Source organism: Pipistrellus kuhlii, unplaced genomic scaffold, assembly GCF_014108245.1.
Source record: "Pipistrellus kuhlii isolate mPipKuh1 unplaced genomic scaffold, mPipKuh1.p scaffold_m20_p_8, whole genome shotgun sequence".
NCBI lineage: Eukaryota > Metazoa > Chordata > Mammalia > Chiroptera > Vespertilionidae > Pipistrellus > Pipistrellus kuhlii.
Genome location: NW_023425584.1, coordinates 33,486,454 through 33,514,444, shown reverse-complemented (window position 1 = coordinate 33,514,444; position 27,991 = coordinate 33,486,454). Strand labels below are relative to the sequence as shown.

The window sequence follows — 27,991 nt, the reverse complement described above, 5'->3', positions numbered from 1 at the left end:
CCTCCCGGCTGAGCCCGGGGCCGGCCAGCGCGCATGCCCGGGGCGGGGCGGGCGCGGGGCGGGAGCGCGGGTCCAGCACGGGGGACCGCGGCGCCGACACCGAGGGGCCGCCCGCCAGCCCGGCCGGAGGCAGCGAGGCCCCGGGCGGCGGCCGCGGAGCCGGAGCGCAGCGCGCCGAGGACACCGAGCGGCGGCACCGCGGGGTAAGCGCCCGCCGCACCTGCCGCCCCTCCGGGAGGGCGGGCGGCGAAGAGCCCCTTCTCCCTTCCCTCCTGCCGAACCAGGAGCCGCTGTCCAGGGTCTTCGAACCCCCTGGGTGCTGGGCTTCGGCCCCGCGCGCGGAGTGCGTCCGGCCGGAGCCCGGGTCCGTCTACGCGCGCGGCCGGGGGCGGCAGGTTCCCGTTCCTAGGCTCCTGGCGGCGGCGGGCGGGGTGGGGGCGGGTCCCGCTGTCCGGGCCGAGTCCCCAAGGGGCCCCACCGGCCAGTCCGCGCGTGTACAGAGCCCTGGCCCCGCAGCCCGCAGCCCCTTTGTTCCGCATGGCCGTGTGTGTGTGTTGGGGGGGGGGGGGTAGCTCGGGGAGGGGTCCGCCTGCGTTGATTCATTTCTCTCCTAGAGCAAGCTCAGGGCTCGAGTGGCTCTGCTGTTCGTGAAACAATGAGCATACTCGCTGTTGCACACTTGGAGTGGCACACCCTCTGGGGTCCCATCACACACTGTCACACAACGCATGAGGCCATAGGTCCACACACGGCCGCTGTGGGCCTTGGTCATTCCATCAGACTCATAAACTTGGCCACCCGTGCACCCACCGAGAACACCCCGTGGGAGCCTTCCGTACACACCCAGGCATAGCTACGCACTCACACCAGCCATCACTATCACTGCATTCTCAACTCAACAATGCTCCCTGATCCCGACATGCTCACAGCCACCCAGCTCTGGCCTGCGTGTGCCTGTTCACACCTGCTCATCACGGTGTCCCTCATGTACCCACAGCCCCTGGAGTAGGCCGTCACACTTGTGGGCACTTTCCCTGTCGCACACTTTCTGCCTCTTAGCTTAATATCCACCTTCCCCCACATTCAGCCCCAGGGTGCACACTCTTGCCCTCTTGGGGATGGGTGGATGGATGGATGGATGGATGATCAGGGGGCCATTTCTGGAAGAAGGTTTGGCCATCACCCTTGTTAAGCTCTTTCTTCCAAGCAGGAAGCTTCACTGCCGTGAGGGTACTAGGAGATGAGGGTAGGAGAGGGTGAGGGGCAGCAGACCAGGACTGTCAGAGAGTCACAGGCCACATTCATGCCTGTCAAAGCCCACAAGCCTTTATAGGTCCTGTCACTATGGGAGGAAGTGTTCGCTGGTAGCTGGCAGCCCTGGGAAGAAATCCTAAAGGGAGAGGAATAGGCTGGCCAGGTCTCTGGGCCAGAATGGGCACTCACAGGGGCAGCTCCACCCAAGAGCAGGGCACACCTCCAGGCCAGCTCTCCCAGGAGACTCTGAGGCCCTGTAGCCACACGAGTGCACACCCACAGGGTCCAAGTGGGCCCCATGTCACACAAACAAGCAGGCTATTTTATGCATATGCAGGTGGCTCGTGTGTACACCAAGCTCTTCTTGAGCAGAATGCAAGAGCCAAATCCCAGCTCCCAGGCTGGCCTAGCCTGGTGCATTCTACACTCCCTCTGCACACACTAAGGGGTCATCTGCTCACGGGGTTTGTGGTTCCTGTAGGTGGGGTGTGCATGGGGGACACTCTTTTGTGAGGAGTGGGGGGGCACTCTTGCTTCCTCTGCTGAATGTTCCCTGGTACTTTGCCCAAAAGCAGAAAGGGGTTTTAAGAATTAAGGGTCAGTGTCCAAGATCTTAGCTGATACCAGTCGGAAGAACCCAGGTTTGGGTTCGGAAACATAGGCTTTGAGCCACAGTCCCCGCCCATCTGTGTGCCTTTGGTGTCAAGTCTTTCCTCCCTCTGACCTGTGTCCTCACCTGTGAGATGGGGTAACAGTGCTCCCTCGTGAGATTTTTGTAGCGTCCGGACGCTAAAGGGAGCCTGAGCGTGCTGGGCCCAGGGCTGAGCACACAGTGGGAGAGTGGCAGAACTGGGCTCTAGAGGGAGGGGAGGGGCTGGAGGGGGTGAAAGGTGGCGCCCCAGGCTTGAACTGCCTCTTGCAGAAGTGGCTGGATGGTATCAAAGCTTTTCCACAAGCCAGGAAGGGCCCAGCAGAACTGGGAGCAGAGAGCCTCTGGGAATGGTATCTTGGCTGATCTTCAACCCCGGGCTGGGCCAGCTCTTCCGAATATAACCTGCACTCCCTCCCCCATTCCACAGATTGGGAAAGACCCATCCAAAGTCATGGAGGAAGTCCATGCTCAGGCTTGACCCCACACCTTTCTGACCGTGGCCAGGCTCTCTGTCCCTTCCCCAAAACTGATCCCAAGTCGAAGGACCTTGAGCCGGGAACTGAGACACCGGCTTCTTCCGGGTGTGCCTTTCAGAGAGGGCGTGTTACCAGCGGGGCCCTGCCTGCCCCTCAGGACCTCCGTTTCCTCCTCCGGGAAGTAAGAACACGACACTGCATGGCACCCGGGGTCTGCACATAAACACGGGGCCTTGTGTGTGAGGTCATTTCCCACCTCTCTGTCTGGCCAAGGCTCAGAACTCAGGTGGATAACATACATGAGAGGCTGGCCGTGAGAAAGGGATGGCACAAATGCAGTGACCCATGGCAACCAGCACCAGCCTCAGTGTGCAGGACACCACGGGGAGGGCTGGTGGCTGTGGCTAATTAGAGAGTGCACCTCTAGCTAACGAGGCAGTCACTGCTTGGCTCCTGCTGACTGTTGCCATGCAGAAAGCAAGCTCAGATCGCCAATTTTTAGTTTTCCAAGAGGATCTAGAAAAATGGTTTTCACATGGAATCATCTAACTTTTAGAAGTTAATTCCTCTTTTTTAAAAAAAAATGTTTTTTTAGCACTCTGGGTCAAACAAGCGTAGCTGCGGACTGGGTCTGCCAGTTTGTGCCTCTGCTGCAGGCTCTCCCTCCCCTGCCCGCTCCTGGGAGCACAGCTGGGCGCTGACAGGCTGAGTAGATAAAAACAGGCCTTCCACAGACACGGCCGGCCCCAGGGTGCAGAGCTGTGCACACCTCTCCTCTTGTTAATTTGCACAGCAGCCCTGCGTGAGCAGGGGGTGCGTGTGCCAGGGTCCCCAGTGAGAAGGAGGAACTTACCTGCGGTCCCAGAGCTGGAGAATGGGGAGCAGTCCTGTCTTTCTGCTAGGCCACCCCCAGGGGAGGGAGCTTGTTGATTGGTGTTGTTGGAGGAACCAGTGTGAGGGGACCCAGGGCTGGGCTTCCCAGGGTGAAAGAGGCGGGAGTGAGGACCCAGAGCACCCCTCCTACAACCTGTGAACTCCTTCCAGCGCCATCCCAACCCCCCCACACACACACCTGCCAGGCAGCTATTGAATTCCCATTTTCCAGAAGAGGAAACTGAGGTTCTAAGAGGAGGCATGGCTGGCAGACCCAGCCCTCAGGACCTCGGTTTCCTCCTCTGGAAAGTAAGAACAGAGCACAGAGCGTGAGCCCTCTCTCTCTCGGCCATCTACCCAGTCGATCTGGCTTATTACCTCCTTTTCTGTAGCCAAAGGAACAGATAGATCAGAGGTCTCAAGCGAGTGGCCTAGGGGTCAACACTGGCCCACAAAAGTGAATTCTCTGGCCTGTGTAGTATTTTTTACATTAACCAACATTTAAAATATAGGAAAACCCAAGTTGGTGACTTTGCTCAAACAATGAGAGCTGGCCATGCAAGAGCCACCTTTCCTTCCCTGCTTAAGACACTGCAGGGTTCCCAGCAGCCTTACAATAAGCCCTCGCTTCTCCCCAAGGCCTGCGTGCTGGGTTCCCGCCCGCCTCCTCCCTCTCCCCCTTCCCATTCCACTCCACCCCTCAGGCCTTGCCATGGCTGCCTCAGCTGTTACCTCCTCAGAGGGGCCTTCCTCAAGCACGTGTTCAGCCACTGCCCACTCCTTTGTCTTCACCGCATCTATTTTTTTGAAATTACATGATTCTTTTGCTTACTTGTGGATTGCTTGTCCCCCAGTCTTTCCACACCTGGAAGGCAGGGACCATGCATTTCTTAGTCACTGCTGTATCCCTAGTACCAAGAACAATGCACATGTGAGTGAATGAATGAATGAATGAATGAATTCCTGCCCTGGCCAGTGTGTTGATTGGAGCACCGTCCTGTGCAGGAGGAGGCCGCAGGTTCGATTCTCAGTCAGGGACATACCTAGGTTGTGGCTTTACTCCCCAGCCAGAGCATGTAGGGGAGGCAACTGATGGATGTATCTCTCTCACATCAATGTTCCTCTTCTCTTCTTGCTCTTTTCTTCTCCTCTCCTCACGTTTCTTTTCTCTTCCTCCTCCTTTTTCTCCCCTACCTCTCTAAAAAAAAATGAGAATAAATGAATTCCTAATCAGCTAGTAGAACTTAGTGCTAGAAGGGGTCACTGCTGTCTCATTTACTACAGTCTCCACCACTCCCGCTTGAATTAGGAGTCTTGAATCATGTCACTTACTCTGCTGTTTTTCCTATGGGAGAAAAGCACTTCCCTGTGCCCATTTCATCATCTGGAGCCAAAAAATGAAGTCCATACCACTCAAATCTGATGCCTGCTTGACCCTTGTGGACCAGTGACCTTCCAACTCATTCTTTTCCCATGCTGCTAAAAACCAGATCCAAAGACTTTCAGCCAGACCTCTCCAGTGCTTCAAACCTATCCCATAGCCCTGGCCAGTGTGCTCAGTGGTTAGTGTAGACCCGTGCATTGAAGGGTTGCAAGTTCAGTTCCTGATCAAGGGTACATAACCTGGGTTGCAGGTTCTATCCCCAACCTTGGTTGGGGCTTGTGCTGGAGGAATCAATGAATCTCTCTCTCTCTCTCTCTCCCTCTCCCTCTCCCTCTCCCTCTCCCTCTCCCTCTCCCTCTCCCTCTCCCTCTCCCTCTCCTTCTCCCTCTCCCTCTCCCTCTCCCTCTCTCTCCCCTTCCTTCCATCTTTCCCTCCCTCCCCACTTCCCTTCCACTTTCAAAAAAAAAAAAAAAAAAAAATCAATGGAAAAAATATCCTGGGGTGAGGATTAACAACAACAAAATGCCGTCTCACAGCTGCCTCTGTACATCCCCCTATAAGGCCCACAGGCACCCAGGTCTCCTTCCCAAGACCCCGTGCCCACTATTATGTGTAAGACTACCCCTCCCCCTGTGTCCCCATTAAGGTGATGGCCCCACCACTACTTTAAGTCCCATAAGCCCAAAGCCTGCAGACCCAGTGGTGAACAGTAGGAACCATGTCCCCATCCAGGGACCTAAGTCCAGGCAGAGACCCAGAGGTGTAAGTGCAAAGTGACATGAGTCTGGTCAGGGGAAAACTGGAGTCTGTGGGAGCCCTGAGGGAGCTGGTAGACAAAGAAGACTCCCGGGGGGGAGGGGAGGAGGCATTTAAACCGAGGCTTGAAGGTTGAATGAGAGCCAGGCAGGAGGGGAGAGGCCACGATGGGAGAGATGTGAGCCACAGAGGAACCCAAAGGTGGAACACTTATATATGTGTGTGTGAGTGAATATGGGTGTCTGTGCATGTGTGTGTGAATGTGGGGGGTTGAGTGAAATGGATGTGTGTGCTAGTGAAAATGGGTGTGTGCGTGTGTGTCGGTGCATGTATATGCTTTGGGGTAGGAAGTGCATAATGAATGATACAGCCCCGCAGGTCAGTAAGTCTGCGGGGCTTGAAAGCACATTATGGAGTTGGATTTGACCCTAAAGGTAGTAGAGAGTCATTAAAGATTTCTGTCTTCCCTGTTTTATTGGTTTTTAAATCATAACTCACTCGGCCAGCGTGACTCAGTGGTTGTGCATCAATCTATGAACCAGGAGGCCACGATTCAATTCCTGGTCAGGGCACAGGCCCAGGTTGTGGGCTCCACCCCCAGTGTGGGGCATGCAGGAGGCAGCCTATCCATGGTTCTCTGTCACCATTGATGTTTCTCTCTTCATCGCTGAAATAAAAATAAAAAAGGTCATAATTCACATTCAAACTTTATAGACGGGCAGACAAAAAAAAAAAAAAATCTCTTCCATTTCCAAATCCCTGGTCTAACTTCGCAGAGGCAACCACTACTAAAAAATTACATGAGTTTCCTTCTAGAAACATTCTTTTCATAACTGCACCATAAATGTGAGTCTGTCCTTTACCTTGGCTACATGCATGGGATCCCTCTGGCCATGCTGTCCCGGACTTTTTTCACTCATTTTATTCTGGACATCTTTCCTCTTCCCTCCGCACATTCTGACAGCTCCGAGGGGTTCCCTGCACTTTCTGAACACACTTCTTGGTTTTCTTCTCATCACCAGCCATGGCCTCCTCACCTCTGTGCACCACCGGTCTGTCTTCAAGGCCATCCCTGGAGGTGGGCGTGCTGGCCCAGATGCTACGTGCACTGAAACTGATAAATGTCTTTTCAAAAAGATTACAGCCAATTTACCTCCCCAGCAAGAGCCAGGGGAAGTAAATTGCATGGAATCGCGTGGTTGGACCAGCATCTTAAAAGATCACTCAGTCATTCATTCAATAAATATTTATTGGGAGCTACTAGCTTACTACGTGCTAGTCATTTTCTTGACTCTGAGGATACATCGGTACACACCAACAACCCTCCTCCCCCCGCCCCAACACACACACACACACACAACTACCGTCCTACAGCTGACATTCTAATGGTAAAGCCAAGCCATAAGCAATTAACCAATGTAATATGTCAGATGGTGACAGGTACCGTGAAGAAAATCGGAGCAGGGCAAGCGAGATGCAGAGTTCCAGCCAGCGCCGGGGGGGAGGCTGTTTTATACAGGGAGCAGACCGTGCAGATATGGGGCAGAAAAGCATTCCAGGCAGAGAGGACAGCCAGCGCAAAGGTCCTGGGGCAGGAGGTGTTTGAGGATCAGCCGTGCAGCCAGTATGGCCAAAGCAGCATAATCGAGGGAGAGGTACTGGGGCCAGAAAAATGCAGAATCTCTTATAGGGTCCCTATAAGAAAGTTACTTGAACTTCGCATAAGATTGAGGAGACACTTGCATGGGGGTTGGGGGCCCATGATCTGCCTTGAGTCCTATTACCATCCCTCTGGCTGCTGTGTTGAGAAAGAGCTGTTTGGGATGAAGAAAAAAGCAGGGATGATCCAGCTGGGAGATAGTACAGGTTAAGCTCAGGGTGGTAGCCAGATCCTGGGTATACTCTGAAGGCAGATCCCTTATGTTTTGCTGATGGGTGGAATTTTTTAAGGGTGTGACAGAAAGTTAAGGGTGACTCTGGGGATTTGGGCCTGAGTCGTAGCAAGGTGGCTTTGGAGATGAGGCAGGAAGAGCGGGCTTCAAGCTCGCTTTGGCTGCTGAGCGTGTAAGGGAACAGAGCTGCTCGCAGACCCAGCCGCCTGCCAGATCCTCTCCCTGGCTGTCCCCCAGGTACCACATGCTTGGCTTGTCCAAAATGCAACTCCTCCTTTCCCCACATCTCCTGCCCAGCACCATTGCCTGGCAACCCACCCACCCCCAGCCAGAATCCTGCGGTCCACCCCCACCTGCACCCCCTACAGCCAGCTGGTTCCTGTTAGTTTTCCCTCAGAGCTCTCAATCCTGCCGACTCCCATTCCCCGGGACCTTTCCGGAACCTCTCATCCAGACCACTGCAGCTGCTCAGGGTCCGTGGCAGAGGGGCTTGGTGAATGAATGAAGCACTGGGTAAATGAGATTGAATGAATGACTGACTAGCCTCCTTGTAAGCCTTGGCCAGCCCCTCTCCTCCAGCCCAGCCTCCACATCATTCCAGAGCCATCTTTGAAAGCACACATGTTGGGCTTTATCCCTTCTTAGACTATCAAGTATTCACAGCTCCCCAGGGCCTACACAGACAGAACTGGTAGCCTACAGACATATTTTATTTAGCCCCCAGAGTGCTGTGGTTTGTTTGTTTTATCTTGAATTAATTAGGACATTTTACATTAAAGTGCCGGATTTCCCACTTCTCGCTGGCACTACCAGGATGCATTTCTCCAGAACAAGGCTTGGCTGGTGAAGTAGTGGTTCTCCCCTTAGACGGAGCATACGCTCACTGGTTTGCGGCAGTCTTCACCACTCCCTATGGCTTTATACTGAGCTTGCTCCCCTCACTTAAACTACTTCCTCGCCCCAGAGTTTGTGGCCCGTGGGCTAGAGGACAAAACGCACAATTTCTAGGCAGCATGGGGTGGGCTGACAAGGAAGGGTGAAGGTGACAGAAGTTGAAAGTTAGACTGGACAAATTGTGAAGGGCCTTGAATGCCATGTTAGAAGTCAGGGTCGCCGGGGGCAGTGATGTGGGTGGGTTTGTGCTGTTAGCCCAGACCAGGGAAGAGGATCTGGTGGAGGAGGCCTGGCTGCTGGGAGGAGGGTGAGAGAGAAGAGGCCCAGATGCAGGCTCTTCTCCGCTGGGTCTCCCCTGAGCCTGAGTCCACTCTCTCTGTGTTTCAGCACTGGACAGCAGCCTGGCGCCGCAGCCTGGTCCTGAGGGCAGGTGGAAAGTGCTGAAGAACCAGCCTGGCTCCCGTGGCTTCAAAAGGACCCCAGCCCTTGAGGACCCCAGCCCACAGCCCTCTGCCGCCCACAGGATGGGAGCCTGGGGGCTGGGAGCCCGGCCATGAGGGATTACCGCTCCTCCCCACCAAAGGCCAGCCCTGAACCCCCCAGCCACACCCCTGCCCAAAGCCCAGACATGGACTCCAGACACAGCAACCCCAGTGGGACTGGGGAAGGGGCCTCCTGCTCAGAGGATCCTGGCAGGAGTTTGGCCTGCCCATCCCTGACCTGCACCCCTCCCCAGGAGGCAGCCACCAAAGAGACCGTGGGAGCGCATGGAGCCTCCATCTCAGGAACACCAGAAGCCACCTTCTCTGGGAAGCCGGAGCTTGTGTCCTCGGCGAACACTGACCCCTCATCCTTGGAGAGCAGAAAGCCTGTGTTCTTGGAGAAGTTGGACGCCAAGCCTTCCAAGCAGGTAGATCCCGCTAGCGTAGAGAAGGAAGACACTGGGTCCTTGAGAAAGGCAGATCCCATGTTCCTAGGAAAGTCAGAGCCTGACATCTCGAGAAAGGGGGAGCCTGTGGCTTCTGGAAGGATGGATCCTGGGACCCCAGGAGAGGAGGATCCTGTGTCCTCGGCCAAAGTGGGCCCTGCCTGCCCAAGACAGGAGGAGCCCGGGTGTTCAGGACAGAAGCTTCCTGTGTCCTCAGAAGAGGCGGGCTCTGCATCTGCGAGCAAGGCACACCTTGTGTCCTTGGGAAGGCGAGATCCTGGGCCCGCAGGGAAGGCCGATCCCGGGTCCTTGGACTACGCCCCTTCTGCGTCTGCAGGAAAGACAGATCCTGGGTCCTTGGCAATGCTGACGCCAAGGTCACCGGTCAAAATGGAGCCCATGTCCCATGGAACAGTGGCTCCGGGGTCGGCGGGAAGGGGTGGATGCTTGGAGATGACCGATCCTGTATCTGTGGGTCATGCAGAAACTGTGTCCTCTACCAAAGAGGACCCTCAGGCCCCGGGAATGATGGAGCCTGCCTCCTCCGGAAAGGCCGATCCGGTGTCTGTGAGAATGACAGCAACCGGGTCTGCTGGGCAGGCGGGAGCTGGGTCGTTGGGCAAGATGGGTCCAGCTCCCCTGGGGAAGGTGGATCCTGTGTCCTCGGAAAAGCCGGAGCCCTTGTCCCTTGGGCAGGTCGGACTGGCATCTGTGGGAAAGGCAGGAGCTGTGTCCTCCCAAAAGGAGGACTCGGCGTCTTCCAGAAAAGTGGAGCCCCTCGTTTCTGCAGGAAATATAAAAACGTCATCATCTTCTGGGACAGTGAGTCCTGACTCTTATGGGAAGACGGACCCTGTGCCCTCGGTTCCTGGGGATCCCAAGGGCTTGGGGACAGCGGGGCCCTCGTCTTCTGTAAAAGCTGGGACAGTGACGGAGGGGAAAGCAGCGCCCCTGTCCTCAGAGAAAGCAGGACCCGTGGCCTCCGGAAAGGTGGGTCCCACCACCTCAGGGAAGGCGGGCCCCGCCGTGGACAGCGTGGGCCCTGTGAGCAGGGGGAAAGCAGGAAGCGTGTCCCCCGGAGAAGTGGACTCCGTGTCTGCAGGAAAGGTGGCGCCCACGACCATAGGGAACACGGCCCTGGCGCCCTCGGGGAAAGCCCATGCTGCCCCCGAGGGAAAGGCGGGTGCTCTGCTCCCAGAGAAGGCGAGTCCTGTGAACTCCTCGAAGGTGGGCCCCGGGGCCTTGGGGAGCGCAGACACAAAGCCCCCTGAGCAGGAGAGTCCCACGCCATCAGGAAAAGCGGCCGAGGCCGCGTCTCTGCAGAAGGAGAAGCCACTGGCCTCGGAGCGGGAGGATCCTGGGTCCTCAGGAAAAGCAGGCCCTGCTGCCTCTGGGAAGGTGGAGCCTGCGGCCCTGGGGAAGGCAGATGCTGCTCCACCCCCAACCCCGGGGAAAGCAGAGCCCCCGTCCTTGTCCTTGGGGGACGTGCCCCCTCTGACTCTGGAGCAGGCGGAGGCCCTCTCCGGACCCAGGAAACCAGCCGGTAAAGCCTGCGGCCCAGCCACCTCTCCCTCCGCTGCGGTTGCCGGGAGCAGCGGCGGGGGCCTGGTGCAGCCAGCGCCGGCCATCAGCACGGAGGCCTGCAGCCCGGAGGCCGATGCGCCCCCGCCGGGGCCGCGGACTCGGGACAACTTCACCAAGGCGCCGTCGTGGGATGCGGGCGCCCCGCCGCCGCCGCGTGAGGACGCGGGCACCCAGGCGGGCGCGCTGGCCTGCGTGTCGGTGGCCGTGAGCCCCATGTCCCCGCAGGACGGCGCGGGCGGCTCCGCCTTCAGCTTCCAGCCGGCGCCGCGCCCCGCGCCCAGCCCCGCGCCCAGGCCGCCCTCGCGCCGGGACGCGGGCCTGCAGGTGTCGCTGGGGGCCGCCGAGACGCGCTCCGTGGCCACCGGACCCATGACGCCGCAGGCCTCCGCGCCGCCCGCCGCCGCGCCGCCCGCCTTCCCCGAGGTGCTGGTGCGGCCCGGCTCGGCGCTGGCCGCCGCCCTGGCGCCCTCGGAGGCGGCCGAGCCCGTGCGCGACGTGAGCTGGGACGAGAAGGGCATGACGTGGGAGGTGTACGGCGCCTCCATGGAGGTGGAGGTGCTGGGCATGGCCATCCAGAAGCACCTGGAGAGGCAGATCGAGGAGCACGGCCGCCAGGGGGCGCCCGCGCTGCCCCCGGCCGCCCGCCTGGGCCCTGGGAGGGCCGGGTCGGTGCGCGCTGCGCCCCCCGAGGGCGCCGCCAAGCGCCCGCCGGGCCTCTTCCGGGCGCTGCTGCAGAGCGTGCGCCGGCCCAGGTGCTGCTCCCGAGCCGGGCCCACGGCCGAGTGATCAGCTCCCCTTTTGTACGCCCCGGTGTCCAACCTTCTCAGGCTCCCTTCTTGAGCCCAGTTCCCTGGGAGGCCTCCAAGGCGTGGGCAGGCTCTCTAGGGCCTTCTCGTCCTCTTTTTCAGCCCCCTCCCCTCCCACACAAATGAACCCTCTCCGCCCAGCTCCCTCCTGGTCATGAGCCCACGAGTCCAGCCCTGACTCCTGACTGTCCCCTCACGCTGTCCTCTCCACTCCCTCCCGGTCACACTGGGCGACCTCAGGAACCTGCTCAGCACCCCGGCCCTGAGGGCTGGTGGGCTGCCAGTGTCAGCCAGGTCCCCAGAATGGGAGAGACTGTGTGCAAAACCTCCAAGCGTGCAAGGATGGGTGTGCGAGGCCCCAGAGTGTGCGAGGCTCTGAATGTGAGGCCCTGGGCATGTGTGAGATTGTGTCCTCCCCACAGGCTTTCCCCGTGGCCCAGGCATCTCTTGCATGCTGGTAGTCACCCCCAATTCCTGTCTCCCCTCACCCAGCCCAGCTCCCAGCCCTATGTCCACCCTCACAGGACACTCTTTACAATCCCGGGGGGGGGGGGGGGAGGAGGGCAGTGGCAGGAGTGCCCTGGCCCTGCAGTTGAAAGGAGAGTCTCAGAAAGGTCAGAGGGCCTCAGACAGGTCTGGGTTACAGGTCAGGGCCACAGGCAGACTGAGTGGCCGCTGGTCCTGGGTATCGGGGCAGGATGGAGAGCTCATCCTACAACCACAGTTGTCCTCTCAAGGCTTCCCTCTCCAGCCTCTTGTCCACCCCTGTGCTGTGAAGACCCCTCAGAACACCTGGTCCCACCCCTCCAGCCGTGGTTTTTGGCTACAAACTGTCACAGTGTACCTTGGTAATAAAATATTCCCCCCCGACTCTCACCAGTTGTGATTGGCTACAGGCAGAAGGGAGCAGAGCAACACAACACCAGTGTATTATTATTTGCAGGGACAGTAGGAATCATTTTGGGGGAACAGGATCTCTTCTGAGGTAGAGAGGGGCCCACGCAGGGCCCTGTGGCAGGGCCCCATCACAGGTCTGTGGTGTCCAGGCCAGCATTGACGAAGGACAGGTCCTGCTGCTGTCCGCCTGCGCCCGCCGTCCTTCCTGACAGCACCGCGCTCAGGGGCTCCGCGTCCGGCTCCATCGGACTCTGAGGGGGCTCCCTCTGTAGGGGCGGAGAGTAGAGGCGTGAAGGGCTGGGACAAGATGGGGTGATGTCTCCAGGCCCTAAGGAAGCGGGCAGGCCTTCCAGCCCACACAGACCGGTGGCTCCTCCGCCGGGGTCCCACCCTGCTCCTCTTGGGGCCTCCGTTCTCTGGCTGTGGCCCGGAGGTGGCCAGGCCCCCGGAGGTGCAGATGGACCCAAGTGAAGGGCTGGACCTCATCGACGGGGGAACTGCCCTGGCCTTTGCCCCCTCCACAGACACAGCCGCACTTGGGTGTCCTGCCCGGTCCTGAATAGTGCCAGGCCCTGGATCCTGTGCCAAGGAGCCAGCCCAGCCAAGTTCCTGCCACCTGCACCCCACGGCAGGCACCGTGCGGGCAGGCTGCGTAAACGGCGCGGTCCGTCCATCGCCTGAAGTGCCCACAGGAACCCCGTGAGGGAGGAGTTGTGTGCCCCACTTTGCAGACGTGGAAACTGAAGCTGTGAGGGCTCTCATGGCCAGGCAGGGGCAGCGCAGGGTTTGGGCCGCTGGCCTTGCTGGCTCTAAAGTTTGTCCGCAGCACAACGCTGACTCCCTACTGTCCCCTCACAGTTCTCAGCTCCCCTCCCTCCCGGTCACCCTGGGCGACCTCAGGGGCTTTTGGTGCAATCCGACATCTCCTTCTGCAGCCAGGGTCTCACTGTCCATCGTGGTGCACACCCACACATCTCCCTGCCTCCCTCCCCACCCCACTCCCACCCCTTGTGACATGGGCACATACACAGCCAAACAGACACACTTCACAACTGAGCCCTTCAGCAGACCAGGCTCTGCTGCTGCCCAGCAGAGCCCACAGGCCGAGCCCAGCACCGTCCGGGGGGGACCACAGGGCCGTTCAGGCCGGGGCTGTTCCCTGGTGAACAGCGGAACCTCGGAGCGGCCCCAGGTCAGGCACACATTCTCCGTGTGCTCCCTGGAGCCCTCGCCGCTAACCCGCCTCGGGAGCTGTTGGCACGGGGCAGCCCGGGAAGCTGCTACTGGCCTTGGAGACAAGACCTGTTCTCAACCTGCAAGCGTTCTGACCTTGGGCAAGGCAGCACCCCAGCACCCCTCCCTGGCCCTGGTTGTTTTAAACGGTAGGATTGGGTGATCCCTCTGGGTACCTCCCACACACACACACACACACACAGAGGTCTTGAGTGAGTCAGGGCACCAGGGATCTGAGGAAAAAGGCGTCCCACTGTGTTCCCCACTCAGCCACGGGAGAAGAGGGGCAGCCCCCGGGCCTGCCCACTGCTCCAGGGGTGGGACCTCGGGCAGCTTCTGGAAATGTAATGACACCCTGCCATCCCAGGACCGTCTTGGCTCTCTCCTGGCTTTGAAGGCTCTCTGTGGCCTGGCCCCCTCCCTCTCCAGACTCTTCAGAGCTCCCCACCTTTCCCAGCCCACAGATCCAGCCCCCTCGCTGGGGCCCGGACTGCATTTCCCTCTGGGGAGCAGCTTTGGCCTCCACCTATCTGGCCACCAGCTCTGGCAGGCAGAACTATTTCCTTCTGCCTCCATTACCCCTAAACATGTCCGTTGGAGTTTTCCAACCCATCTTCAACCAGAGATGAGCTGGTTACCCAGGGACCTCTACCCCTGCCTGGTGGCCTGCATGGTCATCTACGACTCCCATGCTTGGGATCCTGTTGGGAGGCCTCCATGTTACAGCCAGATCCCTGTGCAACAGCCTGGTGTCTCAATGTCCACGAGAGGCTGTGGTTGGCCAAGTCCTTCCACATAAGGCATTCTCCGGGAAATTAAGTGCTGAAGGAAAGGTGGGGAGCCCCAGAGAGCAGGACAGAGCTGAGAGTAGGACGCAGAGGGTCGTGGATACCTAACCATCCCCCACACACAGAACCGCAGACTACTGAAGTTCAGTGGGGCTTAGAGCTGCTTCTCCAGTGGTGGCTTTCAAAATGGGAAGGAGAGATGGTAGTTCTTTCCGGTTCTGGTGCCCACCCCTGCATGGAGAGGACCCATCATGCACTCCTCTCCCGCTTCTCAATCCTGCCTGCACACAAGAACCCCAGGGCTTTCACAACATGTCCATGCCAAACCCACCTCAGCCCTCGGATCAGAGTCCCCGGGCTGTGGCCCGGTACTTCTAAAGAGCTCCCCATGTGAGCCGAAGCCAGTTTGGCTCAGTGGTAGAGCGTCAGTCTGCGGACTGAAAGGTCCCAGGTTCGATTCTGGTCAAGGGCATGTACATTGGTTGTGGGCACATCCCCGATAGGAGGTGTGCAAGAGGCAGCTGGTCGATGTTTCTCTCCCATCGACGTTTCTAGCTCTCTATCTCTCTCCCTTCCTCTCTGTAAAAAAATCAATAAAATACATTTTTAAAATAAAAATAAAAATAAAAATAAAGAGCTCCCCATGTGATTCTAAGCAGCAGCCAGGCTGTGTGAAGTCTCGAGCCAATAGAACCAGAAGACTTACTGAACGAATGATGGTACAGTTGTTCATTTGAGCCTACCTTCTCTCCTTTGCTAGGTTATATTCACCTCCACATCTCCTCCCCCCACCCTGCCAGCTCCTCTCTAAGGGATATAAGGCAGGGAAGCAGATAGTTTAGCATTTACTCTGTGCCCGGTGGTTTTTATACCCACTCTTATTTCATCCTCACAACAGCCCTACAGGGCTGGTGTTCCGGTCCCCATTTGCAGGTGAGAAAACAAAACCAGGGAGAAGTCGCCCTCCCAGGGTCACGGTGACTAGTAGAGGAGCAAGGCTTGGACCATCCCAAAGCCATAAGGTGTCTCAGGGCCCGGAGCGGAAACGCTAAGGCAGAAGCAGATGCCTCTGCTCTGCCCCGAGCCCCACCCCTTCAGAGAAGGACCCCGGGTCAGAATCCCCAGGCAACAACTAATCCCCCATCTTGCCTTGATTGTCTGTTTGTTGTTTTCCAGGTCCACAGAGTTGTCATCCAAGGAGTTGAGGCTATTGGGGAGATGATGGAATTCAGATCGTTGGCAGGCCCAATCCTCCCTTTCTGTGGTCAAAACCACCATTGCCTCTACCTACTTTTCTACCACACCATCATCATCACCACCACTATCACAGCCACCATCACCATCACACCATCACCACACCATCACCAGCACCATCAACACAGCCACCATCACCATCACACCATCACCATACTCTCATCACCACCATCACTCCCACCATCACCACACCATCACCCCACCCTCATCACCACCATCACTCCCACCATCACCATCATACCATCACCACATCATCACCACCATCACAGCCACCATCACCATCACACCATCACCACACCATCACCAGCACTATCAACACAGCCACCATCACCATCACACCATCACCCTATCATCACCACCATCACTCCCACCATCACCATCACACCATCACCACATCATCACCACCATCACTCCCACCATCACCATCACACCATCACCACACCCTCATCACCACCATCACCACATCATCACCACCATCACTCCCACCATCACCATCACACCATCACCACACCCTCATCACCACCATCACCACAACCATCACCCCACCCTCATCACCACCATCACTCCCACCATCACCACCACCATCACCATCACTACCCCCATTACAATCATCACTACCACCTCTATCACCACCACCATGTCATCGCTACTATCTCCACCATCATCCCCCCAGCTCCATCACCAACGCTACCACCACCCATCATTACCACCATCACCACCACCAACAACAACAACTGCACCATCACCACCACCAGCCAGCATGGTTATGAGTGACACTGCTCACCTGTGATGGTCCACGTCGCTGGAGGAGGATTGGGACTCAAAGCCCAGGTCCTTGGTGGGGAGGTTCAGCACGGGATTGGCCCTGGAGAAAAGGCCTCGTCAAGTGGCCGTGTGCCTCGCCGCCCCATGGGGCCTCTAACCCACCCTCTGAGTCCCACTCACCGATCCGCAGTGTACATGTTAGTCCCAGGGATGGCAAAGGTTGAGGGCACCACCCCTGCTGCTGTTTTCCGGGCCTCCTTGGCAGCCTTTATAGCCCGAAGCTTCCGGCGGTAGCTGTGGGAACCAGGAAAGGGGTCACTGCTTTCCCAGCACACCCACCGTGTGTCCAGCCAGGCCCTGGGAGTGTGGCTTCACAACAGCCCTGGCCAGGAAGAGCATTCCCTCCGTTTCCAGGTATAAAGAACTGTCGAGGAAGGAAAAGGATTTGCCAAAGGCCACACAGTTGACTAGTGTCAAGGCCTAGACTCAGACCCAGATGTGACTGCTGACGGCAAATGATTGGAAAAGGAAAAAAGAAACAGCATTTATTAAATGCCTTTTAGGTGCCAGACATCTCCCTGGGGTGTGAGATGCATATTGCTTCCTTGAGGGCTTTGAGGAACCTAGTCTCATGCCCATTATGCAGATGAGGAAACTGAGGCTTGAGGAGGGGAGATGACCCAAGATGTCACCACAGGTCAATGGGGATGGAATACAGATATACCTGACACCTAAACCCAAGCTCTATGTACCCTCTCTTCCTTACGGCTTGGGGTGGAGACACAGGATGGTGAGAATGGTACCTCTTTCGGACACACATGAGAGCCAAGGTCATGATCACAATGACCAGCAGCAAAGCCACTCCCAATCCTATGATGACGCTGCTGAGCACCTTCGGCACATCTGACTTCAGCTCACCCTGGGAGCCCTGGAGAAAGAGCGTGAGGGAGGCTCACAGACACACCCTGCCCCACGGCTTTCCGCCCGCGGCCACTCACCAGCACCACCAGCCCCAGCCGCAGCAGCTGCGTCAGTGCATCCCGGTCTTCCTGGATCCGCCTGTCCACAGAGCCCCGCTCAGGCCCGAGGGACCTTGGCATCCCCCAGGCTTCCTGGTCACCCTCCTGCCCCGCCCCCACGGGCAGCCCCACTCACACACTCAGCTGATCAAGTGTCAGGGCCGACCCATTCGAGAAGACGAAGTAGGCATCGAGGTAGGAACGGCCTCGGGCCCTGGGACGGGCAGGGGTGAAGCGTTAACAGCGGCCTAGAACCACCCAGCGGCCCCTCCTGCTGCTTCTCTGCCTCACCAACCCCGAGGCCTGCGGCCACTCACCGAGCTGTGGACTCTATGTCCTTAATGTCCACAATGTAGACCGTAGTCCTGGTCGCCTGGGACAGAGCACTGCAAAGGGGCGGGCGTCACAGAGGCCTGGGGCCAGGCCTCTGCCGGGGAAGTCAGGGATTGCGTGAATTAGGAAGGGGCACTCCCACTGGACAGCTCCATTGGCTAAGAAGGTAGCACCTCTGTGCAAACAGAGAAGGAAGCGCGTCCTCTGGGATTGGTTAACAGCTTAGCAAGCAGAGTGCACAGCCTTAGCAACTATACACGGCAGCCCTATTGAGGTTTTTCCCTGCCCAGCCACCCGTAGGCGTCTGGGGACACGCAGAAAGGAGGTGCCGGCTCAGGGTCAAAGACAGGGACAAGACAGGAGTCTGAGACAGGGCTGAGAGACATGCCATCCAGGTCTTTAAGGGACCAGGCTCACAGGCCATGTTCCTCCCCACGCCCCCTTCCGGGCTCCCCAGACCTACTCCTTAATCTCGTTCGTGTTGGCGCCCACCTCCTCCTTGCTCGTGGAGAACTGCAACCTCACACGGTAGCTCTGATCCACAGTGAAGAGCTATGAAGGGGGAAGGGAGGGGGTCATGGGAGAAGAGGAGGCACAAGGGACCCAGGGCTGGCAGAGGACACCAGGGCTGGAGGCAGGGCCCAAAGCTCACATTCAGGGTGATGTTGGCTTCCAGAGCGGGACCCACTGAAGGTTTGTCCTGGGCCTGGACTGTCACTTGGTAGGTGCCTTGGAGAGTGGCATCAAGGCTAGTCACCAGCCTGGGGAAGGTAAGAGGGAACCACTCAGCCTTGGAACTCAAGCTGGAGTCCTCTGGAGCCCACTTGTCTCCTTCCCAGGACGGGAACTCACCGCCTTGAGGTTCCCTTTGGGCTCCCCCCACCCCACCCAGGGGCTGCCCGAGGTTACTCAATGTGGCCGGTGAACACATCAGTCTCTCGAGAGGTGGAGACCCGGAAGAAGTCCTGGAAAGGGATCACGGTCCCATCCTTAGTGATGAAATCCACTTGGAGGATGGAGAACAAGACGTCCCCGTTGCTCCCTGAGTCATTGTCTGTGGCCTGGGGGCGAGAGCGGACACTATCCGTGGCCGGGCCAGGGACCCCTCACCCCCAGCAGGAATCGGGCGAGGGGGGCCTGGAGGGCTGGTCTGTGTAATCCATCAGCCTTGCACAGGCCACCCCAACCGAGCAAATGCTACAGACAAACTCCAGTTCTGGCCAGTCCCTGCCTCTGGCCCCCCAACCCAGCAGGTTACCAGCCAAAGGTAGACATTCCACCCTGTCCCACCCACCCATTTCCAACACACACACACACACACACTCTGATTTCCTGAGCACCTACTGGGTGCCAGCTCCTTCCCTCGGCGCCCTCATTTCAGTGCTTACTGATCTGAGTACAAATTCCCCGAATGAACCATAAAATGACGGGGAGAGAGGGCACAAACATTTTTACTCGTCCTAATGCTTTTTAGAGAAAAATACAGCCAACACACGGAAGCATGAGTCCACTGTTCAGGATGAGGCCAATTTTTTTTTTAAAAAAGTTGATTTAAAGAAAATTGCTCAAGCCATGGCCAGACATATGACATTAGAGGACAAGTGGCTGAAGACTGGAAAACTGACTTTGAAAGAAACTGAGACTGGGGGGGGGGGGGGGGGGGGGGAGTGAATCGTATACGTACAAAGATAATAATTTAATAAAATAAATAAATAAATAAATAAATAAATAAATAAATAAATAAAAAGAAACTGAGACTCCAAGAGAGACCCTGTCCTACCAAAACCTCAGCTCTGATGAGGCAGGCCAGGCCGTTCATCTCCTGCCCCCACACCCTTCCCACAGCACAGAGCGCAGCACCAGACACCACCGCCTCTGGGTTAGAGGTCACTGCCAGCTTCTTGTCTAGAGGGAAGCCGAGTTCCAGAAAGGAGTGGCAACTGCCCAGGTCAGCAAGAGGCCAGGCTGTGTGGGGGGCCCCACCACTTGGCATAGCCACCGCCCTCTAATACGTACACCCGCATCCGACACCATAAAGAGCTGGGTCTTTTTATGGAAATGATTTAACTCCAAGGAACTTATTTAATGTGCAGTTGATTTTTCTCTAATGCTCAAGAATCCTAATGTCGTGAGTCAAATCTCTCCTGCAAGTGGTTTTTACTGTCATGAAATTTTTATGAATACTAAATTTAACAATGAATGATGTTTAATTATATCAATTAAGCAAGTGTTCATTCCCATCCTGACGTTTTCTTTTCATATGCTGAAGTCAACAAACTTACTTTCCAGTATTAAAGCATTTGGGGGGCAGCTCAAAGGCCTGCAGGCCCTGGCCCCATGTCTCCTGGGGCCAAAGTGACTGCCAAAGGCAGAGCCAAGGACTTACCCGGACAGACGCCACCTGCTGGTTGGGTATCAGAACTTCTGGGACGATCACTACAGGTGTGGACAGGAAGGGGTCAGTGGGGTCAGAGCCATTCCCACCTGGCCTAGAGGGACAACTAGCTTAGCCCATCCCCCCAAACCTGCCCTCAACCTCTCCACCATCAGAGTCTCCCATGACAACTACCCCTGAGCATGAGTGAGCAGGTCATCCATCTCCCATTGTGCAAATATGGAAACTCAGACCCAGAGGGGGAGGGCCTGGTCCCAGCCAGACAGGAGCGGGGGCAGAGCTGGGGTGAACACTCAGGTCTCCCCTCCTGTGGGAACCCTGGGGGAGAGGCAGGATTGGAGGCCGTCTCCCCTTCCTGAGGGCCCACCTGGGGCCAAAGGAGGGTCTATGGGAAGTTGCCCAGAGGCAGTCCTGGCGGTGGGAAGGGAGCGGGTTGCTGCTTACCGAAAGTCTGATTGTCGGGCAGAAAGTAGGGTGCGTTGTCATTTATGTCCTCGATGGTGATGGGGAGGCTTCCTAGGAGACAAGGTTGGCTGGCGCTGGTCTCACCCAAAAGGCCTGGGCCTCAGCCATGCTCCCAGCAGCCTCTCCCCCACGCATCAGCCAGTCCCCTCTCCTGCTCCTGACCTGGGATGCCCCGTCGATCTCCTCTGGTCTTTGTGGGAGGGAGTACCCTTCCCAGACCTCAGAGAGGGTAAGCAACTTATCTAAGGTCACACAGCCAGGGCAGTGGACCAGGATTGAGCCCAACCCAGGTCTATGTCACCCAACCACCACATTCTACTGTCACTTACCGGCTGTGTAAGCTGGGTTATTGAGCCTCCCGCTCTGTGCCTCAGTTTCCTCATTTACAAAATTATAGAGGGGTCACCTGGCTCGGTGGTCGGCAAACTCATTAGACCACAGAGCCAGATATCAACAGTACAGCGATTGAAATCTCTTTTGAGAGCCAAATGTTTTAAAGTTAAGCTTCTTCTAACGCCACTTCTTCAACATAGACTCGCCCAGGCCGTGGTTATTTTGTGGAAGAGCCACACTCAAGGGGCCAAAGAGCCGCATGTGGCTCGAGAGCCGCGGTGTGCCGGCCACGGACCTACTCATGGGTTGTGTGGGAGTGAGATGAAGAAATGCGTACCAGGTGACGGGCATAGCCCTTGGCTGACGTAAGGACTGGGTATATGCCAGCGATTCATATGGCTGCTTTGCTACTTAGGTAAAAGGTGGGGCTCAAGTACCCGTCTGACCCTGCGGTGTGCTCTGTCCTCACCCCCACCACCACCACACGACAGCGGGAAGCCCTGTGCTGAGCGCGGCGCCAAACGCTCTGCGTGCATGTCCTCCATTGATCGGCACGGCCGACCTGCCCCCTGACTCCACCTGACAGAAAGTGAGGCTCGGGAAGGCGGCCCGGCTCTCCTGGCGACACAGCTGGTAGGAGCTGGAGCCAGGATGTGAACCCAGACCTTGCAGGTTCCAGCCCAGGGCTCTTTCCCGCGGCCCTTCCCCAGCAGCCTGCCGAGCCCAGCGTGCCAGACCGTCTCACCGTTATCGCTGTAGGCCTGGAAGCGGGGGTCGGTGGTGAGGTCGTGGGCCCGCACGACCAGCGTGACCAGGTCGCAGGCCTCGTAGTCGATGGCCTCGCTCCGGTTGACGAGCACGGCGCCGTCGGCCAGCACCGAGAACCAGCCGCGGCACAGGCCGCCCACGTCCGCCCCGGCCTTGGTGCAGACGACGTTCACGAGCTGCACCTCCAGCTGGGCTTCGGTGTCCACGTCCAGGGCCACCACCTGGGCCACCTGGCCGTGCTGCGAGCCGTTCTCGGCCACGCGGACGCCCCGGAGCGAGGCCGGGCTCAGGGTGGGCGGCTCGTCGTTCACGTCCTGCACGAGCACGGAGATCCCGGCCGTGGCCTCCGCCCCCTGCGGGTCCGGGTTCTCGGCGCTCACTGTCAGATTGTAGGAGGCCAGGGCCTCGTAGTCCAGGCTCACGTCCGAGGGCAGCCGGAGGCGGCCCTCGGCCCGCCCGGACCCCAGCATTGAGCCTCGGAGGATGAAGTTGTTGGCGCCGCTCCCTGACAGGCTGAAGCTGATGCGGTTGTTGGCTTCCGTCTGGTCCGCGTCCCAGGCCAGCACGACGCCCACCAGCACTCCTGTGGACGAGAAGCGGAATTCCCGGGGACCCCTGGCCTGGTCACCGGAGGCGTCCCCTGCTCTCACCTCCCTCGGGCGCTTCAGGCCCAGCCCGGGAGGGGTCCCGTGCCGCACTGGGCCCAGCCCCCGTGCCCAGCCTGGCCCAGAGAGGGCTTACCTGGGTCGCTCTCCTTCACCGGGAAGATGTAGTGGGACTGGTTGAAGATGGGCAAATTATCATTGATGTCCTGCAGACAAGGGCAGTTCTGAGTCCTGGACCTCAGGAGGCCCAGGCTCAGCCTCCCCCAGAGCACAGACAGCACTGCCCACTTCACAGATGGAAACACCTTTACCCTCTGAAGTTTAGAGGGAGGAACTAGCCCAGGTCTCACCCCTGGGGCTCTGAGGCCTGTGGTGGGACCTCTGAAGTTAGTTATACACTTTCAGGGAGTCCTGCCTCCTCTCTGCTCCTCTGCCCGCAGCTCAGAGCTGCCTCAGGCCCCGTCTTCCGGAAGGCTGCTTCCCCGTCCCCATGCGTGTCCCTGTCTGACCACCATTTCTCAGATGCACTGTGTTGGCACCAATGCCATTGGGTTTCCACAACGGCCCCGCAGCCCTAGCTTCCCCTCACCCCCTCTCCTCCCGCTTCTCCTGCCCGCGGCCACCCCCACGACACTCGACACGCGTCTGTGCTCAGGCACCTGCCGGGGCTGAGGCCTGGTGCTGCCTCCTTTGCTTACCGTTCTCTGTTCTTGCCTTCCCTCTCCAGCCCTGGCCGCCCCACCCACGGCGCTACCACTGTTGTCAGAGCCTATAGCCAACACCGCCTGCCACGTTTGCCCCTGACCCTGGGGGTGCTGGGGTGCCTTTGATGTTTCCAGCCCTCCCTCAGGCAGCCCACGGACACCGCTTTTGCTTTCAGCTTTTTCTAAATAACAGTAGAAAGGACATCTCTAAAAACAAAGCCCATGCCCTGACCGGTTTGGCTCAGTGGAGAGAGCGTCGGTCTGCGGATTGAAGGGTCCCAGATTCAGTTCCGGTCAAGGGAATGTACATTGGTTGCGGGCACATTCCCAGTAGGAGGTGTGCAGGAGACAGGTGATTGATGCTTCTCTCTCATCAATGTTTCTAACTCTCTATCCCTCTCTCTTCCTCTCTGTAAAAAAATCAATAAAAAAAATATTTTTTTTAAAAAAGCCCACTCCCACCCCCAATCGATGTATTTTCTTTTTTTAAATTTGTTTTTGTTGATTTTTAGAGGAGGAAGGGAGAGGGATAGAAACATCGATGAGAGAGGAGCATCATCGATTGGTCGCATCCCCATCCCCACACCTACACCCAACCGGGATCCAGCCTGTAGCCTGGGCTTGCATCCTGACCAGGAACTGAACCAGTGACCTCCTGGTTCCTGGGTTGCAGCTCAGCAGCTGAGCCACGCGGGCAGGGCTAGATGTCTTTTCTGATGGTGATTTCCCATAAACGGCACGACTAGCTCGATGCACACGGCCCGCTGCCTTCTCCAGGCCTTCCTAACTCTAATCGAAGGAGTGGGCAAGAGCACAGCTGTGAGTCAAATCCTGCTCCACCTCTGCCGCACCTGTGACTTTGACCTCTCCGGGCCTCAGGGTCTCCTCCATCTGCACATGGGTCAGTAGCAGTCCCTGCGTGCAGGCCATGGTGAGGACTGGCTCACTGCTGGGAAAGGACCCACTCCCTCACCGAACACAGGGCTGCTTTCTCCCCTCTTGGTGGCCCCCTTCTACAATATCCCAAAGCCAGCTGACAAGTCCGGACTCAGCTTCTGTTTCTCCATTTTCCCTGAGGTGTCACTCGGGTCCTTGTAGGAAAGTGGCACTTCCCAACCTGAGGGACACGGGGCTGCCCTGCCAGGGGTGCAGGCTGTGCACTCACACCGCGGGGGCTCCATCCACACGCCATGGGCACGGCAGAGTGTGCGCATTTGTCACAATGCTTTTCTCGAGGAAGGTGACCTGTGGGCTGGTACCTACTTAGTAGCAGAAGACTGGCTTCATGACCCCATTCTGATGCCCTGAGCAAGCGACTCGCTCTCTGGGGGCCTCAGTTTCTTGACCAATAAAATGGTAATAACCATGGTTACCTTGCAGGGCCAGGTGTGCAGTAGACACTATAAATGCTGATTTCCCGCCCCTTATCTTTGCCCTTGAATGATGGTGGGAGACAGGAGGGATCGGGTGGATTTGTGAATGAAAGTTAGAGCTAGTATCCACTGAGTGCTTCTATGGGTCAGGCTCTTCCCATTGGTTAACTCCCTTTGTGTTATTTTCATCCCCACGTTACAGATGAGGGACTTTAGGACCCGGAGAGGCTGAGCAACTGCCCTAAAGCCACACCACCAGGCAGCCAGAAACCTAACCCGTCAGCCTGGCTGCAGACCTCTCTGACCCACCATGCCGCAAAGGGCAGAGCTGGCTGGAGGTGGGGAGCTGGTCGACTGTTTGGAAGCCCCTCAATACGGGGCCCACCCTGACCCCTGACCCTGGCCGAGCCGGGCCTCACCTCCACAGTGATGGTGACATTGACCTCTGTGCTGAGGACAGGCACGCCACCATCAGCCACACGCACAGTCAGCACAATTCGGCCGTCCAGGGCGGGGTCGATGGCCTCTCTGTCCAGGGGCCCCCGGTTCCTCAGAAGGCCTGTGTCAGGGTCCACGGAGAAGTTGTGGCTGTAGGCACTGGGGAGCAGGCTGAAGGACAGGCGGCTGTTATTGGTGCCTGGCTGGTCCTCATCGTGAGCCTGCACAGAGAAGCAGGGTTGGATGTCAGCCCTCAGGTGCTACCACGCCCCTCAGCCATACCTCTGCAGCCCAGCCTCCCGCCAGCACTGGCCCACGAGGCAGTCATGGGGTCTGAAGCCGTGGGATGCTGGCCAATCTCCCAGCCTCGGTTTCCCATCTAAGAGGGTCAGATCAAGAGCTTGCAAGAGCTTCTGAGACGGTCCTTTATTCCACAAGCCTCTACTGTGTACCGACAATATGTCGGCTCTGTTCTGGGCACCAGTAATGGAGCCGGGATCACGACAGTTCCCTTATGGAGATGACATTCTAGCGGAGAAGGAGTCATGGGGGAAGTACATTATAGACATTCAAAATTTAAACAAGCGTTGGGTAGATGTGACGTCAACAATGCTCTGATTTTCTCATGATGACTGTGTATGCCCGTCCTGCCAGGGTCCTCACACATGCTTGGTTGCCTAGGTGACCCAGCACAAACAGGACAACCGGTTCTTCGCTTCCACTGAGCCTTCACACATGCTGGCGCCTCACCCCGGATGCCCTTTACACCTTCTCTGCCCGACTCCAGGCCAGGTTGGTGCCTCCCCGGGGCCTCCATGATCCTGGTGTTACCTTCACCATAGCAGAGGTGACACCCTGGCACTACTGTCCAGTGCCCTCCTCTAACTGAGAGTCACCTGGGGGCATGGCTATGATGCATTCACCTCAGAAACCCTGGGGTCCAGCAAAGGGCCCGGTGCATAGCAATAGATGCTCAGCACAGGTGGTTTTGAACACAGAGCTGGGCTACTCTGCCTTGGAATTCATTCTTTCCCCTTCCTCCCTTCTTAGCCTCCTCCTTCAGCTCTTCCATTTTAGTTCTGTTGGAATCTTGTTTGTTAAACGCCTCCTGTGTAGGTAGCCAGAAATGGTTTTTCCAAAAGCCTGGCCCCATCTGCTCATCCCTCGGCACTCTGAACTCAGGCCAGCTTCTCTACCAAGTGCTTCCCGGGGCTCACACCTGGGACCATGGTTACAGCGGCAGATCTGACATGCTCCTGACCAAGATGCTCTAAGACCGGGTGAGAAGCACCGAGGAGCAGAGAAGAAAGGCCTAGGATGTTGACCTCCAGCCCAGTACTGCTTTTACTGGCTGGGCAACTCCAGAAAAAGTCACTTAACCGCCTTGAGCCTCAGTTGGCTTCTGTGACATGGGGACCATTTGAGCATCTGCTTCACAAGTCAATCCGAAGATCAGGGATGGGAACGTGCTCTGGAAACCACGCAGCCCGGAAAGCTGGGAGGGCTCCATGGCCACATGTGTGTTATTCTGATAACCTGGCTATCCGCTTCTCACAGACCCCCTTTCAGATGACTCAGGGGAGAAGCTTCCCATCGGTGTCTCTCTAGAGATACTAGTGGGTTTTTATCTCATAAATTCAGTCAACCCAGTCATAGATCTCATTATAGATTATAGATATAGATATAGATATAGATATAGATATAGATATAGATATAGATATAGATATATAGATATGTAAAATAATATGCTAATTAGACCAGAAGAAGCTGGGGCCATCCCGGGTGACTGCTGGCTGCCAGAGGGAAGCCAGTGCCGGCAGCTGGGGGAAGGAAGGCACGAATTAAGAGCATCGGGCCTCTAGTATATATAATTGACTTCAGAGAGTAAGGGACATTGAGAGAGAGACAGAAACATCAATGATGAGAGAGAATCATTGTTTGGCTGCCTCCTGCACGCCCCACGCTGGGGATCGAGCCCACAACCTGGGCATGTGCCCTGACCATGTGACCTCCTGGTTTGTAGATCTACATTCATTTCCTTTTTCTTTTTTTTTTTTTTTTCCTTTGGCCATTAGGAAGCTCAGAACTGAATTTTCAGGCCACTCCTAGCAATTGTGTGTCTCTGGGTTCCAGATCTACCTTAGTGCCCTTTAATAGTACCATCCTTATTTTCTCTCTCACTTTATTTCATTCGTACTTTTATCTTATTTTTTTTAACCTAAGCCACCTCAAGGCCTTTTTGGAATAAGGCAGGGGCCTGAGTTAAAAAGAGCCATGTGTATTTGAGGACTTGCTCTGTGCTAGGCTTTGTGCCGAGTACTTTCCATGCATTGTCTCATCGTTCCCCAGTGACCTTGGGAATAAGTAGGATGATTGCCCTCATACTCTAAAGAGGAAACAGAGGCCCAGAGAGGCTGAGTGACTTCCTCTTAGCCACACTGCAAAGCCCAGATGCCAGCCCGGGGCCAGCAGGACTACGGAGCCAGGCTTGGTGCCCTTCCCCCTGCCCCACCCTCCAGGTCCAGGCTGGCTTGTACCTGGATGGTTATGGAGACATTGCCATTCTCCTCCTGGACGAAAATGTTGTAGGAGCCGGTGACCTCTGGCTTGTTGTCATTGATGTCCAGCAGGTGGATCTGCAGCGTGGTGGAGGACGACAGGTTTCCGCCGTCCGTGGCCTGCAGCGTGAGGTAGTACTCCGCCTGCTTCTCCCGGTCCAGCAGCTCGCTGTTCCTCACTCTCACCGTCCCTGTGTCTGGATCCACCTCAAAGATATCTGCCCTGTGCCAGGTGGCCAGATTGAGCAGATGGAAAGATAGAGTGCCCTCTTAAGTTTGAAGTTCAAGTTAAGCAGTGAAAAATGTTTTATCACATTTGCAACATCATGGAACATTTGCAACCTATTTATACTAAAAAGTTATTCGTTGTTTATCTGATATTGCAATGCAACTGAATGTCTTCTTTTTAGTTTTGGGTGTTTTGTTGTTGTTGTTGTTGTTGTTGTTGTTGTTTGTTTTTTTATTAATCCTCACCTGAGGATATTTTTCCATTGATTTTTTTTTTTTTAAGAGAAAGTGGAGAGGGAGAGACAGAGAGACATCAATGTGAGGAAGACACATCCA

The 27,991-nt window shown here is 57.0% G+C and overlaps 2 protein-coding genes across 3 annotated transcripts in view; one reads left to right on the top strand and one right to left on the bottom strand.

Annotated features, from left to right (window-relative positions):
• The first annotated feature begins 46 nt into the window (after window positions 1-46).
• Window positions 47-12,375, top strand: GPRIN1 (G protein regulated inducer of neurite outgrowth 1). Its single transcript, XM_036424066.2, has 2 exons — window positions 47-203; window positions 8,569-12,375. The coding sequence occupies exon 2, from the start codon at window positions 8,735-8,737 to the stop codon at window positions 11,477-11,479; it is 2,745 nt and encodes a 914-aa protein (XP_036279959.1). The 5' UTR covers window positions 47-203; window positions 8,569-8,734; the 3' UTR covers window positions 11,480-12,375.
• A 37-nt stretch (window positions 12,376-12,412) lies between these two features.
• The window catches only part of CDHR2 (cadherin related family member 2), a 30,762-nt gene continuing 15,183 nt past the window's right edge, over window positions 12,413-27,991 (bottom strand). Inside the window, exons 16-32 of one of the 2 annotated variants that reach the window (XM_036424067.2) lie at window positions 27,407-27,650; window positions 24,851-25,090; window positions 22,491-22,560; window positions 21,727-22,332; window positions 20,628-20,699; window positions 20,175-20,224; window positions 18,698-18,849; window positions 18,441-18,549; window positions 18,252-18,340; window positions 17,773-17,841; window positions 17,592-17,669; window positions 17,435-17,495; window positions 17,240-17,364; window positions 16,617-16,730; window positions 16,456-16,536; window positions 15,567-15,624; window positions 12,413-12,662 (exon numbers count right to left, since the gene is read on the bottom strand). In XM_036424067.2, the coding sequence (XP_036279960.1) occupies window positions 12,525-12,662; window positions 15,567-15,624; window positions 16,456-16,536; window positions 16,617-16,730; window positions 17,240-17,364; window positions 17,435-17,495; window positions 17,592-17,669; window positions 17,773-17,841; window positions 18,252-18,340; window positions 18,441-18,549; window positions 18,698-18,849; window positions 20,175-20,224; window positions 20,628-20,699; window positions 21,727-22,332; window positions 22,491-22,560; window positions 24,851-25,090; window positions 27,407-27,650 (2,356 nt within the window). In that variant the 3' untranslated portion in view covers window positions 12,413-12,524. Of the gene's footprint in view, window positions 12,663-15,566; window positions 15,625-16,455; window positions 16,537-16,616; window positions 16,731-17,239; window positions 17,365-17,434; window positions 17,496-17,591; window positions 17,670-17,772; window positions 17,842-18,251; window positions 18,341-18,440; window positions 18,550-18,697; window positions 18,850-20,174; window positions 20,225-20,627; window positions 20,700-21,726; window positions 22,333-22,490; window positions 22,561-24,850; window positions 25,091-27,406; window positions 27,651-27,991 lie in introns of those variants that run through there. The other variant, XM_045576425.1, reaches the window with a different exon arrangement.

Coding starts and splice junctions, on each gene's coding strand:
- GPRIN1 (XM_036424066.2), top strand. CDS start 8,735: ATGAGGGATTACCGCTCCTCCCCACCAAAGGCCAGCCCTGAACCCCCC.